General features: G+C 37.1%; 1 protein-coding gene across 1 annotated transcript in view; it reads left to right on the top strand.

Moving 5' to 3' along the window:
• The first annotated feature begins 2,055 nt into the window (after positions 1-2,055).
• Positions 2,056-18,564, top strand: part of Mctp (multiple C2 domain and transmembrane region protein) — a 357,697-nt gene continuing 341,188 nt past the window's right edge. The window contains exons 1-3 of the mRNA XM_089108305.1: positions 2,056-2,157; positions 7,863-8,055; positions 18,126-18,238. Of these exons, the coding sequence (XP_088964431.1) occupies positions 2,146-2,157; positions 7,863-8,055; positions 18,126-18,238 (318 nt within the window). The 5' untranslated portion in view covers positions 2,056-2,145. The remainder of the gene's footprint in view (positions 2,158-7,862; positions 8,056-18,125; positions 18,239-18,564) is intronic.

Here is an 18,564-nt window from a genome sequence, read left to right as displayed (position 1 = left end):
ATGTTTTATCTTCCTGAAATTACCTTTAATCATACTTGCCAGCTATAGGGGCGAGTCCTGTAGACGCTGGTCAATGATGTTGGTCCTTCTGCTCTCAGTGCGCGCCATGGCTTCCCAAACTGCGCGCCATGGCTTTCTTTACCGATTTCTGTTGACATTTGACTTAATCAAACAGTTCCCGGTAAAGAACTGCAAGTAAGGAGCGACTCAGATCAACAGTTACTGAAACTCTAAAAAACAAATTCTGGTACCAATAGATACATAAGAAAATTGAATTTTATGTTGATTCTAAATATATAAGATTCATTAAGTTTAGTGCTACTTATCAAAAGCTATGTACCTGAGATAATTTGTCTAATTTTCATAAAAGGGGGAAACACCTCTACAGAGCCAATGAACCTCAATGAAAGTCTCTCCATTAGATTCAGCGTATCGGAGAACCCCACTGTAGAGGTTTAAATCTCCCATCTGAAAAAATGTGGAATTTTGTATTTTTTTTGCTAGAAAAAAGATCAGGGATGTGTGCTTATTTTTTTTTTTTTGTATTTTTCATTTTTTTTTCTCAAAGGATGATCATATCAAACCAATGGTCCTGGAAGATCAGGAGAGGGCATTTGAATGGAAATTAAAAGTACTAGTGCCCTTTTTAAGTAAGCAGAAATATTGGAGGGCAAATAGCCCCCATTCCACGTTCCATTTTTCCCTAAGTCACGTGATGAAAATTTTGAAATAGCCGTTTTGTTCAGCATCATTTAAGTTATTTTTTTCCAAGGGTGATCGAATTGAACCAATGGTCCTAAAATATTGGGGAAGGATTCATTCGAATGAAGATTAAAAGTCCTAGTGCCCTTTTTAAGTAACCAAAAGATTAGAAGACAACTAGACCCCTACCACGCCCCTTTTTCCCCAAGGTCATGCAATCAACATTTTGAGCTTACCATTTTGTTCAGCATAGTTGAAAAGTTCAGTAACTATGCCTTTGGGGATAAAATGAACTAAAATGTACGCATTGTATTCGTTACTGGGAAGTATACGGAAACATTTCGAGGGAGAGAAATTTTCTCCTGGGGGGAGGGAATTTTATGAAGGCGAACTTTACAGGAAAATTTTACACTGGGGGAATTCCTATACAAAATTCTTTTTATTTGTCTAACTTTCTCTTTGCCGACTCAGTTTAAAATGTAGAGATGTTCCGGAGGGATTGTCTGGAGGATATTTTCAGCGGGGTTGGAATCGTCTGGAGGATTTGTTTATTGGGGGAGATTTTCTGCGAGAGAAACTTGCCATGGTGGAATTTTCCACTGGAGCAACTTTCCTCTGGTGTGGGGGATCTCCGGAAAAAAATTTTGCACGGAGGGGAATTTCTGGTATCATTTTAAAAATGATCAGAAAATAAAGTCTTTTTCAAATGGAAGTGTACTACAGAGAATCTTTCAGGTGGAATCGTCTACACGAAATTTTCCGGGGTGGTTTTTCAGCGAGGATGGAATTGCCAGGGAATATTTTTTTGGGAGAGGAGATTTTACGTGGGAACGAGCTTTAAATAGAAGAATTCTTCATGGCAGGAGGGGACTTTCTATGGAGTAGGGGCCAGGTTTCCCGGCATTATTTGAAAAAAAATCAGAAACTAAAAAAAAACAAGTTTTCTCAACTGAAAGTAAGGAACAACACTGTACCTAGCTTCACTTCTGGAGCGTGGTGGCTATAAGAGATAAGTACTAAAGGGTTGAATACAAAGGTACTAATTTTTTTGCTATTACAGTGTTTCCTTCACAGGAGGAATCTTACCACGTGATTACCAGTTTTACCGCAAACTTTTGGTCTGTAGCTAACAAGTGCTTCAGTAGTTTTTATCATGACTTTTTTTTAACTTACCAAGGGTATTGATATTAAGTTTTTAATTACCCAATTATAAAGTACCCTGGGAAAACGAAATAAGTGTCACAGTAACTCCTCTATCTTAAATAATAGGGAAAGATTTTATCCTTCTGCGCAGTCAGATACACACATTGAGCTACGAATTTCAAATTGAATAGGACAGTCATCTTGTGGCATTGAAACTAGACCGGGGAAAACAGGAAAATTATGCGGGTGGATTGCGTTTAGTTATAATGAACCGGCCAAGTATTTTTCTTTTGAAATAGAATGCTTGTAAAGGTGAGTTTTTTCTTATTCCCACGGCAAAAAAAGGGCCGTAGAAACAGAGAATTAGAAGTTCTAAATATATCCAAAATGAAGAATTTCTAAGAGGCTAATTATTACTTTTCGTTGGAGAAGTTACTCCATTTTTTTTTGGCGTACTTAATACAAAACCTTTTGTAAAGCGTAGCCTATAGGCTGTTAAAATATTTACTTAAAGACGTTCGATATCGTAAATCTTATTTTGCGACTCTCAGCGTCGGCTGACAGTCTCAAAGACAAAGGGTCTATTAATAACTTTTTTCAAAACCACAGGGAGCCTCCGAACTAATCTCGAGAAAAATTGATAGGGAGTCTTAAATGTGTTAACATTCGATAAGCTAACAGGAGGCTAATTTAAAATAGAGAAAACCTATAATTTCTTACTAATCGTTCAGTAAAACGATGTCTAATCAATGTACATACAGCATAAATAATATGTTTCCTGTGAGCGCGAAGATTTCAATCAAAGCCGTTAGCACAACGGGGAACTTCCAAAGTTGACAAATTATTCAATGGCGTTTCTTTTGAGCCGATCTTTAATATTTTCCAAGCAGGTTTACGAGAATATTTTTAGGGACTGTTTTTCCTGAAATTAAAAAATTTCTTCTCAGATCAATTTAAATTTTTTTTTCTAATAATGTAAGTTTAATTTAATCTCAATATCTCTATCTCTGGCAAAAAACAGAAGAAGTTAAATGCTTCTTCTACGATTTCCGGGAAAGAAGGTGTCGGCTTTTATTTTTCTGTCCTTTATTTGGATCTCTTATCAAAACTATACACGTTTTGGCAAGACCGCCCAATCAGTTTTGAATATTTTGGCCACACAAACCAAAAAAAAAATGGCAATTGACAAGATAGGGTTTTCTTCCAGGATTGGAAAAACGCTTGAGGTTGTATCCATTTTTGAATGCTTTTTTTCCGCCATAGCAACTATTGTGGCTTCGAAATGACATTATCAAATACCGCTTTCAATATCTAAGAATATGCCCAGCACATATTCCTTACTTTCGAAGGCTTGCTGCGTTTGACGCACTAATTTTTGTGTTGCAGACTTCGTTGAGCTTCCTACATTAAGCCCTACTTGGTTTTCAGAATTTGTATTTCTGATTTCTAAACTACTTATCCAGTAATAATGAATAAGTCATTCTATCACATTCAATTGAAAATATGTTGAAATGATCATTTTATGTAAGACCGAGAGTTTGAATAATATCCCTTTCTTGGCTTAGGTATGAAGCATTATCTCGCTTTTAGCCATGCCCTGAAAACATAGCTCAAAGCGAGGTTCCTCTTAGCCATTCGAACACAATGGGTTTTATAATTTCCCACTCCTTTTGGATCATTATGGGATAATACCTACCTTCTCCAGGTACTTTAAATTGTTGGAAATCGCCTGCAGCCTTTGCTATTTTAAACCTGCTTGGGAACATTCTCTTCTAGGTCCCTTATAGGGATTTCAAGCACGCGTCTTCGAATTTTGTGAGAGTTTTTCAAGTTTTTGTGTGGTCCATTTTGAGAGTGCCATCATTTTTGTATGCACTACCCAGATGTGTTCGCTGGTCTTTCTTTAGAGCCTTCAGTAGCTAGTTACTGGCTTTATCTGACTCTTTATTGTTACAGCAATTCCTCCTTGTGGTCCTCTTTTTTCTGTTTTAAGGCGTTTTAATCCCTCCGAGCATAAATACAAGTCTTCCGGCTCATTTGTTAGGATGGTTTTCCTTACTGGTGCTCACATCAGCTTCCGCTTTTAACTTAGCACTGAAGTTAACCAATTATTTGCCTGTACCCTTTCTTTCAAACATTTTAGAGGGTTTGCTTGCCTTGTAGCCACGTTTATGATTTTTATGAGCCATTCTTCCGCCTTATCCAGGTCTTTCTCAGTGTCTTCATCATACCTTGACGCTGTCTTGATGTGATTATAAGCTGTCTTTTTTGTTGAGATGCTTCAACTATAAACCTTATTTGACGATTGTCAAGAGTGAGAGAATATCGCCCACGTGCCAATCTTTTACAAGTCTTCCATGCTGGGAAGTGACTATTTTTAGATCGGACATTTCTCTTTTTCTTCTTGTCATAAAAGTGGTTCTCGAGGCAAGTTGCACCACTTAAAGCTCTCCCCATCGAGGCCCTCTAGGAGTATGAGACCCTTCCCTTTTTGATTGTGCTCCCCAATGAAATATGATATGTACTTTCATTACAACATAGAATCATGTGGATTCTTTCATTAATACAATATTGCACCGGTTCTATTACCCTAGCCGAGGGTGATCTTTTATCATGTTGCATATAAGCTGATCACAACCGTATATGTTAATCACCAATTAGATTTGTCAAAACTAAGGTTTCAACATTTCTAGAAAGGTGCTTAGGTGATTTCCAAGTACTCAAGTTATTGAATCATAACCTTGGGAGCGGTGCTTACTTCTTTGTGGACATGAATCCAGTTCTATTGGTCATCCCCGCGAATTTTCTGATGATGGTCGGTGATTGCTGTAATATTGTTATATGTGTCTGCGTCTCTACCAGCCACCTCCCGAAATTAAGGGATACTGTTTAAAAATGATGTGGATTGATCTGGCAGCATTCTATCCAGCTCATATACATACCCAGCGTGGCTTATGTGCAGGCGTTATTTTAAGATAATGTACTTACTAAGGTTACCACTTTGTTCTTCCCCTGGGGTGGACTTTGCAGCCCTCTGAAAAGAGGTTTGATGAAAGAAAGTCCCGTCATTCAATTGGAAGACAGAATTTCCACTTCTCTGTTTCCACGTCAATCGCCAAATACAGACACGTTTTCCGTGTCTTTCGTTTTCGTTTATAGCACACGTTTTCGTTTTCCGATAGCTCAGTTTTATCCTTAGAGAGAAACCGATTGCAGGCCAACAGCAGCCCATGTAGCTTCTCCAGTAATTCAACCTTTGGATCCTCAATGGGTAATTTTCTTCTTGGAGGGCTATCTCCCAGGGCAAGGGCTAAGTATCCTAGCCCCGGGCCATGCACCACTTCCTTCATTCTTGATGCCGTCCTTTAATCTTGACATCTTACCTTTATTTTGCCATCCTCTAATTTCGTTGGGGCAACACTGGGAGCAAAGTCCAGATTGCTCTTCACTATTTTGGCCTTAACAGCCTCTATAAGAAGGAAAGTATCTTCATCCCTGAATGTTTTCCAATTAAAGATACTGACCATTACCGTAATAAGCTTTAAGGTGGTAGCGAAATCCTTTTTTTTATTTGGTGTCAAAGGAGCCCCTTTTCCCTCTCTCTACTTTGGGGTGCCTCTTTTTGGGGTTGCATTTCGTTATAAGTTGGCCCTATTTTTTTTCATTTTGGTTAAGATGAGTTACAGACTGGTGACTCCTGCCCACGACCTACCTCGTTATATCCTATCCTAGGTGTCCCAGCACGAAGAGATGATCCTGCGAGCTAGCTGTTTTCTGCCTTCCTTTGTTCCCCCCAGTTTTGATTTCACCTTGTATCAGGATTTTCCCCATTACTCTTCATCCAATTGTGCTTCTGTCAGGCTTGACCCAGACTACTACTACTACTACTACTAACAACTCACCGCAGCACCAAGCCGCCTGAGGCCAAAACAGCTACGAACACTCCCCCTCCATCCCAATTTATTCAAAGCCTCCCTTTTTACACCCTCCCATGAAGTTCCCATTTCCTTTAAGTCTTTCTTTATTACGTCCTCCCAGCCTAGACGAGGAAGACCTGCTTTCCGTTTAGCCCGAGACGGTTGGCCGAAAAAAACAATATTCGGCAGTCTGTAATCCTTCATCCTCACAACGTGCCTTAGCCATCTCAACCTTTCTTTTATTATAGCCCTAGAGAACGGTATTGAACCACATTTGTCGTATAGCCTATTGTTTGAAATATGGTCAGCCGGGTACCCAGAAAAATCCTTAAGCAATTTCTCTGGAAAACATCTAGCAAATATTCATCCGCTTTTCGAAGCGCCCATGCTTCAGAGCCATATTTGACTTCTATCATCACTGTAGCTTCCAATATTTTAATCTTGGTTTACAGACTTATCTTCCTATTCTTCCAAACTTTTTTTAATTGTGAAAAAAACACCCTGAGCCTTGGCTATTCTACTTTTAACATATTCACTGTTTCCACCATCATTACTAATGATTCTACCTACGAAATTCATGCTTCCCACTTAATCAATATTTTCATTTCCCAACATCACTTTTTCATCTTTAATTATTCCTAGTCTTAGTGACTTAGTCTTCTTAACAGTGATTTTCAAACCTATTCTAGCACCCTGAATTCTCAAACCTCTAAAAGTTCATTGCTAACACTTTCATCTAGGATGCTTAAATCATCAGCATAATCTAAATCCAGGAGACTTTTTCCTCCCCATTTGGTTCTGTGGTCTCCCATTGCCTTTCCTGTGCTCCTTAATACAAAGTCTATCAACATAACCCATACAAAGGGGGATTGAACACAACCATGCTCAACTCCTGATTTATTATAAAACCAGCTGCTAGGAGCTCCCTGCACAGACCCTGAGCCATCATCTCTGGTTTGCTATCGAGTAAGTATTGGGTTCACGCAACATTATTCACCATCTGACGGGACAGTCTCCTGAATGGCAATCTCAGTGTCAATAAAGTTGGGTTTTATTCCCTATACCCTTTACCTCAATCGTCATCCGGAGCTTCGTCGAGGCGAAATGTCCCCTCAGGGCATCTTTCTACTTCAGTTATTCTATTCTCAGTAATTCGTAACTGAGAATTACCACATATACGGTAGAATTACTGATAATTATATAGAATTACTGGGTATTCTATTCTCAGTGATTCAGTAAAAACTTCACTTTTTATTTCAGTAGCCAAGATAAGGTTGAGCAAAGCCAAAATCTTGGAGGAGGTTGGCGTAACTTAGCTGCACTCATTCCTTGTTTGAGGGCATGAGGGTGGACTAAGCCAAAGGCGCTGAACCGGTCAAGAAATATACATAGGTGAGGGTTGTAATCCTAGGAGGTCCCTGCCCTCCACCTTTTGGTTTACCTTCTATTGCACTTCTCGCCATTTCTGACTAAAAACTTAGGAGTTAACTAAGGGTTTTAACACCGTTCAGCAGAAAGGTTACTGAGTTCAACATCAATATCCTACGCCTACGCGCATTCCAGAACCAAATGCTTATCCCCTAGCAATCAGTAAAAAACTGGGAATTTTCCGGGATACCATGTGAAGGTGGTCATTTGCTGCCCCCAAACTGTTCACGGTACAGAATGTAAAGTAAAGATCCACCCTGTCGACAGTGGAGGATCCATAACTTTTAGGTGACCGGTTTTGCTCAATATATTTATGGATTGGGATTTGGGTATATACACTTCCGTTAGAATTAGGTTTGCAACCGGAAAATAGTTGTTTTCCAGGAATGTGAGTAAAACTTCATGAAAGTAAAGATACTCTGCACCCAGCGCTTTTCTTAATCAGCCACAACTCGGCAATGCTAACCGAAATCCTAGTCAAAACTAATAAAAATGTAGTATCCTACTAACAAACATAAAAACAATCTTCTATAGCATAGGAAAATGTAAGGCCATCTTGGAAAAGGTACCCCTTCCCTCCAAAAGGGCCGTTTTCTGCTAAGAATAGCCTCTTCAACGCTGACATGTCTAGAACTCCTTGAAAAGGTTTTCTTATCTCAATTCTTTTTCCAGAACACTTCAGACCAAATAATGAGAGAAGATAGCGAAATTCCACCGGAACAAACTTCCGAAAAGCAAAGCCCTGAAAAACTCCGCACATGTAGACGAAAGAGAATTCATCTTCTCCAGAGAAAATGGTCAAAATCTGTAAGTGATCTTAGCAAGTCAGCAGTCGAGCAATCAAAAGTAGGAGCAACCGATAATGGTGAGAAAAGAGACTTTATAGTTTTGACATATTTTAACGACACATAGATTTATGAAGTAGTTCCTATTCTCTTCTATTAACTTTATAAGATGGAGTAAAGAATGCTGGGCTAAGGGCTATAATTAAAGATAATTTTGAATGGTTAAGTCACTCACTGTTTGTGAAAAAAAAAAAAAAATTATATGCTGCCTAAAATTGTGGTTATAGCCAATCCAGCCAGGACGAGACGAAAAGAAGCATTATTGAATGAGGTGGGAAGAAGTCATAACAAAATAAAGAAGAAGCAAGCGTCTTGCTTCCAACAAAATAAAGAAGATGAAATGAAATATTAAAGGAAGGGAGGGAGTAACGATTGAAGCTCTTAATTGAGTGGGAAAGAGGAGAAATGTGAGCAACTGTATTAACCTCAAGTTGTTATGCTGTATACAGATGTCAATAGGAGCAGTAATAGTGTACATTACAGGAACATACCTATTTCCCAAACTAAGACTAAATAATCTTGACGAAAAGGAGCCCCCCTCCCCCAAAGAGGATTCTTTAATTCTTCCACTAAAAACAAGATGTCCGAAATGCCCTTGAAAACTGCCTCCTTGAAAATTATGGCCCAAAAATTCATTTTGATATTACAGACCCCCCCCCCAGAAACATTTTGAGAGCGCAATCTTTGAGTGATGGTTATGATTCTTGAACTATTGCTATACAAAATTTAGCTTGAATTTAAATAGCAGCGTTGAGGGGACAGCCCCATAACATTTAAGAAGTCCCTGGGCATGATTTTACAAACGAAAAAAAAAGACGAAACGGCAAATTTTTCTCAATTGAAAGTGAACTGCGACATTACAATTTACAACGAGCAGAAATTGTGCTATGTTTTGTGTTGGCTTTCAATCCCTTTCCCAACCTTTGCACAAAACCTTCAAATTGGTCTATATACTGATCATAAAGTTAAACTTTATCTAGCAAAAGGATTGGGGGCTTATAGGGAAAGCGGCCCCTTGCATATGTAGCATAATTTATTTTCGTTTTAAGTTTCTCAACCTCCAATTTTTAATGCTTTGGTTTCACTTATGTATTATTGAAAGGATTTTTGAGGGGGAAAACTTGTTTGTTTTTTTTAGATCAAACAGTCAAACAGTTCGTGGTAACGAACTGTAAGTAAGGAGCGACCAGGCTCAATGGTAACCGAAACTCTAGAAAACGGTATTTTGATACAAATAGATACGTCAAAGAATTAGATTTTAATACTGATTTCAAATATATAATTTTCATCAGGTTTAGTCCTACCCATCAAACGTTACGTGCCTGAGAAAATTTGGCTGATTTTCGAAAAAAGGGGGAAAGACCCCCTAAAAGTTATAGAACCTTAATGAAAATCACACCATCAGATTCAGCGTATAAGAGAACCCTACTGTAGAGGTTTCAATCTCTTATTTACAAAAATGTGGAATTTTGCATTTTTTTTGCCATAAGAAAGATCACGGGTGCGTGTTTATTTTCTTTTTTTTTCTTTTTCTTTTTACCAGGGGTGATCGTATCGACCCAGTGGTCCTAGAATATCGTGGGAGGGCTCATTGGAATGGAAATTAAAAGTTATAGTGCCCTTTTTAAGTGACCAAATAAATGGGGGGCAACTAGGCCCCCTCCCACGCTCATTTTTTCCCAAAGTCATCCGATCAAAATTTTGAGATAGCCATTTTGTTCAGCATGTTCGAAAATATTATAAGTATGTCTTTTAGGATGACTTAATACCCCAAAGTTCCCAGGGGAGGGCTGAAAGTTATGAACTTTACCCAATGTTAACATATAGTATTGGTTATTGGGAAGTATACAGACGTTATCAGGGGATATTTTTTCTGGTAGTGGGGGGGGGGGGGTTGGTCGGGGGTTATGTTGGAGGATCTTTCCATGAAGGAAGTTTTCATGGGGGAAGGGACATTGCTATGAAGGGGACGCCGGACTTCCCAGCATTATTTAAAAAAGATCAGAAACTAAATATAAAAAACAAGTTTTTCAGCTGCAACAGCAGCAACATCAAAACTTTAAACGAACAGAAAATATTACATATATGATTGGGTTCACCCCCTAGTCAATACCTCGCTCTTTAAGCCAAAGATTTTTAGTACTTTCATAAGAGCTATTTATTCTAAGTAACGGCCTTTTTGATTAAGCGGTCATTTTTAAAAATCTGAACAAAATTCGAACTTTAGATTAAAGAGCAAGGTATTGACTAGGGGGCAAAGCCCCTAATATACGTATTAAAAATATATAAATATAGAAATTCGTTACGTAAGTTAATTCGTAAGTTACGTACATTTATTACTAATAAAAAAATACGTTCGTAAATAAAATTAAACAAGTTTGGAGAAAGCCATTTAACCAAATAAAAGTAAAATTAATATGCAAATTTCGTTTTGATTATTCATGTACGGTAAGCCAAAATCAAAACCTGCATTAATTCAAAAATGTTCAAAAATTAAATAAAAAAACAAGTTTTTTTTAACTGAAAGTAAGGAACGACGTTAAAACTTAAAACGAACAGAAATTATTCCTTATATGAAAGGGGCTGTCCCCTCCTCAACGCCTCGCTCTTTACGCTAAAGTTTTTTATTGTTTTAAAAAATTAAGCTGTGAGACAGAGTCATACTTTAGCGTAAAGAACGAGTCGTTGAGGAGGGGACAGCCCCTTTCATATACGGAATAATTTCTGTTCGTTTTAAGTTTTAACGTCGTTCCTTGCTTTCAGTTAAAAAAACTTGCTTTTTTTCATTTAATTCGTGAAGGGGTCACTCGGCTCATTAGTAACTGAAACTCAAACAATTGTAACTGAAACTTTTATATTAATAGATACATCAAAAGAATTGGATTTTTATGCTGTTTCCAAACACACGAGATTCATTAAGTTTAATGTTACCCGTCAAAAGCTAAGAGCCTGAGAAATTTGTCTGATTTTCAAAAAAGGAGGGAAACACCGCCAAAGAGTCAAGTTAATATTCATGAAAATTTCATCATCACATTCTGCGTAACAGACAACCCTAGTGTAGAGGTTTCAAGCTCTTATCTGCAAAAATGGGGAATATTGTATTTTTTGCCAGAAGTAAGATCACGGATGCGTGTTTACAAGTGTTTTTTTTTATTATCTCCAGGGGTGATCCTATCAAACCATTGGTCCTAAAATGAAATGAGATGGCTCGCTTGAACAGAAATTTAAAGTTTAAGCGCATCTTTTAAGTGAAAAACAAGATTGGTGGGCAAATAGCCCCCCTCCCACTCCCCTTTTTCCTCAAAGTCGTTCGATCAAAATTTTGAGAGCGCCATTTTTTTCAGCATGGCTGAAAGACCCAATAATTATGTTTTTGGAGATGATAATGATCCCCAACAGTCCCTGGGAAAGGTCTGAAAGTTATATAATTTGCCTTTTGTTTATGCATAGTATTTGTTATTGGGAAGTATACAGACATTTCTAGGGGTTTCTGCTTGGGGGATATCCCTTGAGTGAACCTTCCAGAGGAAATTTTAGAGTGGGATAATTTGCCAGAATTCCTATACGAAATTCGTTTTACTCGTCTTACTTTCTCTTTGCCTTGAAGTTAATTTTACATATGGAAATGTTCTGGGGGAATTGTCAAGGGGAAATTTTCAGTGGGGATTGGAATTGACTGGAGGATTTAATTGTGGGTGAATGATTTTTCATGGAGAAATTCTCCATGAAAAATTTTTCATGGGATAAATATTCCATGGGAGAATTTTCCACGGAAACAAGTTTCCACTTGTGCGGAGATTACTGGGGAAAATTTCCACGGAGTTTTCTGGAATGATTTGAAAAACGATCGGAAATTAAAGTCTTTTCCAAATGAAAGCATACTAAGGAGAATTTTCAGGTGAAATCGTCTACAAGAAACTTGCCGGGGGGGATTTTCCGGGTGAGAGTATATTTTACTTGAGAGAAACTATCTATGGAAGAGTTTTTTGTGAAGAAGGAAATTTTCTATGGAGGGGAGGCCAGATTTCCCGGAATTATTTGAAAAACGATCAGAAATTAAATATAAAAACAATTTTTCTCAAATGAAAGTAAGGAGCAGCCTTAAAAATTTAAAACAAACGTAAATTATTCAATATACGAGGGGGGCTGCACCTTTCTGAATACCTCACTCTTTGCGCTGAAGTTTGACTTCAGCGCAATAATTCCTAAAAGAGTAATTCCTTAAACACAATGACCGTTTAATTAGAATAGGAAGATCTTTTAAGGTACTAAAAAACTTTCGCATAAAGAATAAGGGATTGAGAAAAGGCAATCCCCCTCATGTGCGTAATAATTTATGTTCATTTTAAGTTTCAATTTTTTCTTCTTACTTTCAGTTGAAGTTTTTTATATTTAATTTATTTCGTAAGTTAATATTCGTGTAATAGACGATTCGGGTCCTCGATCAGGAGATAAACAACCCATTTGTTTTAATGTGTTAAAGTTGTACCTCGGTGCATAAAACCTTTTTTCATTTCTATAAGACTCGCTTGAATTGATAGAGAAGCAATGATATAGTATTTTCCTTTGAGACTGTTGTATTAGCTTTAAAGTGGAACAAAGGCTTCTAAAGTTTTGGATCTGCTATTAATTTTAGAAATATATAAGCTGCAAAAAGAATTGTTTATAATATGTATCCGTTTCAATGACAATTTTCTGTAAAGTTTCGTATTAACGTATTGAATTTTTAGCCATACGAATAAAAATGTGGTGGTTTTTCGTGAAGCTTTTAGATAAGATTAAATAAAAAACGAGTTTTTTTTTCAACTGAAAGTAAGGCGCAAAATTAGAACTTAAAACGAGCAGAAATTACTACGTATATGAGGGGGTTCGCCCCCTCGTCACTACCTCGCTCTTTACCCTAAATTTGAATTTTGTTTCAATTCCTTAAGAATAACCCCTGACCTCACAAAGGCCGTTTAATTAGAATAAATAGCTCGTTTGAAAGTACTAAAAAAATTTAGCGTAAAGAGCGAAATATTGACGAGGAGCGAACCCCCTCACATACGCAATAATTTCTGTTCGTTTTAAGTTTTAATGTTACTCCTTATTTTCAATTGAAAAAAAAGCTTTCTTTTATTTAATTTCTGATTGTTTTTTAAATAATGCTGGGAAATCTTCATGAAAAGTTCCCTTCCCCTTTGAAAAACTACTCCATGGAAAGATCCTTCAACGTAACTTGCTCCTACTGACCCCCCCCCCAACAAACAGAAAAAAATCCCCCTTGAAAATGTCTGTATACCTAGCATTAACCAATACTATATATAATCAATGGCCAAAGTTCACAACTTGCAGCCCTTTCCTTGGGGACTGTGGGGGATTAAGTCATCCTCAAAGATATAGATTATTAGATGTTTTCCACTGTGCTGAACCGAATAGCTGTCTCAAAATTCTGATCTTGTAACTTATGGAAAAAAATGAGCGTGGGAGGGGGCCTAGTTGCCCTCCAACTTTTTTGTCACTCAAAAAGGGCACTAGAACTTTTAATTTCCGTTCAAATGAGCCCTCTTGCGGTATTCTAGGACCCCTTGGTCGATACGATCACCCCTGAAACAGAAAAAAACACGCATCCGTGATCTTTCTTCTGGCAAAAAATACAAAATTCCACATTTTTACAGATAGGAGCTTGAAACCTACACAGTAGGGTTTCTGATACGCTGAATCTGATCGTGTCATTTTCGGTAAGATTATAGGACTTTTAGGGGGGTATTTACCCCTGTTTTCAAAAATAAGGCAAGTTTTCTCAGGCTCATGACTTTTTTGATGGGTAAGATTAAACTTGATGAAACATATAGCCTACATTTGAAATCAGCATACAAATTCCGATTCTTTTGATGTATCTATTGGTATCAAAATCCCGATTTTTAGAGTTTCGGTTACTATTGAGCCAGGTCGCTCCTTGCTTACAGTTCATTACCACGAACTGTTTGATAAGATTTATTGCAAAATGCCTGCAGGTCATAGCAACACGAAATACAACGTCAAACAAAGCTTGAAGAACACAATATAATTTTGAGTAATAAAAAAAAAAAAAAAAAAAAAAAAAAACAAAAAATAACACACACACACAGGACAAGGCAAGTATCCAGGATTTTTTTTGGGGGGGGGGGGGGGGTTACAAAAAAACTTAAAAAACGCATCAAAAATTTGTTTATATTCATTTTTATTACGTTTTTACGAGTCGGTGAAACATTTTGGGGCGGGGCATCAAACCCCCTTCCCCCGGATACGGCCTTGCAACAAGGTCAAAACTTTTAACCGACAAACAACAACCATAATACAATTAAATTTCTATAAACCTTAACAAATTATCCCCTCAAAGATAATTCCCTGTGTTTAATCCCTATACGAAGAAACTCACATAAATGTTTAACAGCAGACGCGTTCCCCTCAGACATCCGCTCAATTAACCAACACTCACTCTCAGACACTCGTCCAAAACATTCGTTTTGCAGCTCATACAGCTCTTCAGACTCGGATACAAAATGAAAGAGATTCTCATTCACATATTCAAACATAGGGCAAAAGTAGGGGCTTACCGCCAACCTAAATTTTGCCAAAAATTTTCTTCTCTCTCCTATATCCAAACTATTCCCCCTCATCAACAACAAATTCTTCAAATCCTCCAGATTCAAAATAAACCCCCTTCCCCCAATACTCTTTAGCTCGGGAGTAAAACCTTAAAGACATGGATTGGTCCTTTCAGGCTTGCCACTCTTGGATTTCTTGGTCGTGCAGGGTTTCATGGAATTCCTTTCATACTGACACTCTGTCATCCATCGGGCTTTTCGCTTTGTTCCACATTTCTGATAGGCTACAAAGGTCTTGTATTTTCTTGATGTGATTTGTCCACGAATCGTGTCTACCACAGTATATAAATTATAGGTGGTGTCTAATACAGTGGTGTCTAATACTAATTATCTATACAGTGGTGTCTACCGTCCTTCAAACTCTGCAAATAAGCTGACTTAAGAAGGAGAACTCTAGGTAACCTAATTAGGCTAATATAAGTAATATCTCAAGGTAAAAACTCGAAAGGTTTAAAACACGAAAAGGTGCATGTTAAAACAAAATCGTTTTCAATTTATTCTAAGAAAGGTTCATTGATTTAATCGGGGAGAGGGGCTATTTTTCCTGGACCCCCTTCCTAGCATGAACGTATGTATTTACAGAGTGTCAAAGCTTAATGCCAAATTCTTTAGAGCCACTTTTCTCAAATTTCTACAAGTGTTTTAGTAACTTACCAAAAATAATATGACGGATGAGAATCTTTCCATGAAGGATGTTTCCTTGGGGGAAGGGCCATTTCTATGAAGGGAGCGCCAGATTTTCCCAGCATTATTTAAAAAAAATGATCAGAAATTAAAAAAAAAACAAGTTTTTTTCAACTGAAAGTAAGGAACAACATTAAAACTTAAAACGAACAGAAATGATTACGTATATGAGGGGGTTCACCCCTTAGTCAATACCTCGCTCTTTACGCTAAAGTTTGTTTAGTACTTTCAAAGGAGCTTTCTATTCTAATTAACCGGCCTTTGTGATTCAGGGGTTTGTGATTCGAACAAAATTCGAACTTTAGCGTAAAGAGCGTGGTATTGAGTAGAGACGAACTCCCTAATATACGTAATAAAGATATACGAATACCGAAATTTGTTAGGTAAGTTAATTCGTAAGTTACGTCAGAACAGAATTTCGAGAAAGCTATTCGGCTAAAAAAAGGACAACTAATGTGCGAATATTATTTTATTGTTTTATGTATGGTGAGCCAAAACCAAAGCTGCAGTAATTCAAAAATATTCAGAAATTAAATAAAAAAAAAGTTTTTTTTAACTGAAAGTAAGTAGCGACATTAAAACTTAAAACGAACAGAATTTATTCCGTATATGAAAGGGGCTGTCCCCTCCTCAACGCCTCACTCTTTACGCTAAAGTTTGACTCTATCTTACAACTTAATTTTTTAAAACGATAAAAAACTTTAGCGTAAAGAGCGAGGCGTTGAGGAGGGGACAGCCCATTTCACATGCGGAATAATTTCTGTTCTTTTTAAGTTTTAATGTCGCTACTTACTTTCAGTTAATAAAAACTTTTTTTTATTTAATTTCTTATGAAGACGAATATGATATCAGAAACAGAAAGAATTTAAACAAAAAAAAACTGCCTGTTTTTTTAAAATGAAAGTAAGGAGTGACATTGATACTCAAAATGATAAGAAATTATCTTGTAAGTTGGGAGGGCCGCCACCCCCTCAGCCCTCAACTCTTCACGTTAAACTTAGAATTTTCCCCACCACCTCTTTGAAAAACAACTGCTCTAATAGAAGAGCAATGTGTTTGTTTTTGCAGTATCTCAACTTAATTTATTTGTATTTACTTTGAACAACAAAACTTTAAGTTAAACGGTTTTGATAGCAGTCGGAGATTAAAACACCTACAATTTCCAACTGGCTTTTATTTTTGGAACTCTAAAATACTTTCGGTTAAGTATAAGGCTAAACTTCAGTTAAAAGAATAGGGGTCAGGGGAGGAGATGATGGAAATCCTCATATGCAGTAATTTCTGTTCGTTTTTAGATTCAGTGTTACTCTAAACTTTCCTTTGAAAATTTGTAGTTTTCCTTAATTTATAAGGAATTAAGGATCTTCACAAAGGATTTGTGAAGACGGGCATAGGAAAAAATCAAAAGAGTCAGACCTATTCGTATATTTTCAGTTTGCAGTGGAAACTAAGGTTAAACAGAATTTCAAATTCATTGACTTTCCCATAGATTGTAAATAAGGTACTTGCAAATATAGATCATTCCTACTGTATTTACATAGTACTAAGGATTTCAACAATTATTCTTCTAGAGGGAGTAGTATTTTCTGTTTGTTAGGTGTGCGGAAAAGACTAAGGAAGATAAGACATAGGCCTACAGGTATATAAAAGCCATTCCTAGGGTTGATGGGGGTTGGAGAAAAATTAACCACGGTATCCCTCCCGACTCAAATATAAACAAAAAAAGCTTAATCAAAGTGAAAAATTGGATGTAAGTGGTCAATTCTGCAGCCCCCCCCCCAGGCACAGCGCGCAGGACAACTACCCCAGTCACCCTCGCCCTTAGGAACGGCTCTGGACATATATTTCTAATTTTCGTTGAATTTCACGAAATCCTGTACTTCCTAAATTTTCTTGTCTTCTACTGGGGGGAGGGAGAGGAAGATTTTTTCTTGGCCTAAAGCATGGATACCCTTATATTAATGACCTGATATTTCTTTGTTCATGTGATGACACCCTTTTACTTGTAAACCTACCTACGATTTTTTGGAAGGAATTACATTATTTTGCAAGTTTTTGGTAGGAAGTGGGGTAGGGGGGGGGTCAAAATCACTGAACTCCTCTTTGGGTGCAACCTCCTTTGTACAGATGTGTTTCAACATTTATTTATTTATATCTTACCCTGCAAACAACCCAAAAGTTACACAGAGACGGGAGTACAATATAGAGAGACAGAAAAATAAACGGGAATAAAAAATATCACAATTTTTATCAGGGCAATTAATAAAGATTACTTATTAAACACTAAAATATTGTCTCATACATTAAAATTTATATATCACTCTGTAAGAAGGAGACCTTATGGATGAAAACTGATTTTGCAGTTGTATTTCAAGATAATTTTGACAAAGGTATTTCTGGGTCGGCCAATTTATAATAGCGGATTAATGCCCAATTTCGGATCCGAAAGGGGACATTTACCCACATATTTTGTAAATTAAAATATACTAAACGGAGTTTACGTTTATCTGTTTGTGTGAAAATCTTCCAAAATGATGCTGTGTAGTGTAGGAAATGCATTTCCTAGGAAATGCAGTAGTTCTGTGTATAGGAAATGCAGTAGTGCTGCTGATTTGTAGAGTTTAGGAATCCAATTTTTCGGTTGAAACGTTTTTTATTTCAGACAACTGAGATTTAAGTCGCACCATCCTTTTTTTTATGTGATTTCGTGCGCTAACTAAATCTAAGTAACACAATCAATTCATTGAGTCTAACCTAGATTCATTTTAATTGTTCAGGTACCAGCAAAGTGAGCAGTCAAAACACAGCTGATTCAGGAATTAGTACTTTACTTGAGGTTAAAGTGGAAGGAATGAAAGCTCATCATCAAACCGTATTCGGGTTTTTCAAGGTAAATTTGTATAATTATCATCATTTTTAATTGTTGGCTGCAATCTAATATCAGCTGGTGCAGGCAGGGTGACACTTTGAGCTGAGTCTAACCTAGATTCATTTTAATTGTTCAGGTACCAGCAAAGTGAGCAGTCAAAACACAGCTGATTCAGGGATTAGTACTTTACTTGAGGTTAAAGTGGAAGGAATGAAAGCTCATCATCAAACCGTATTCGGGTTTTTCAAGGTAAATTTGTATAATTATTATCATTTTTAATTGTTGGCTGCAATCTAATATCAGCTGGTGCAGGCAGGGTGACACTTTGAGCTGATACAACCACGGTC

The sequence above is a fragment of the Artemia sp. Qi Xiang Cuo genome, chromosome 2, assembly GCF_049724085.1.
Source record: "Artemia sp. Qi Xiang Cuo chromosome 2, ASM4972408v1, whole genome shotgun sequence".
NCBI classification, from domain to species: Eukaryota; Metazoa; Arthropoda; class Branchiopoda; order Anostraca; family Artemiidae; genus Artemia; species Artemia sp. Qi Xiang Cuo.
Note: the sequence above shows the minus strand (reverse complement) of the source record. Positions and strands in the feature narration are given on the sequence as shown.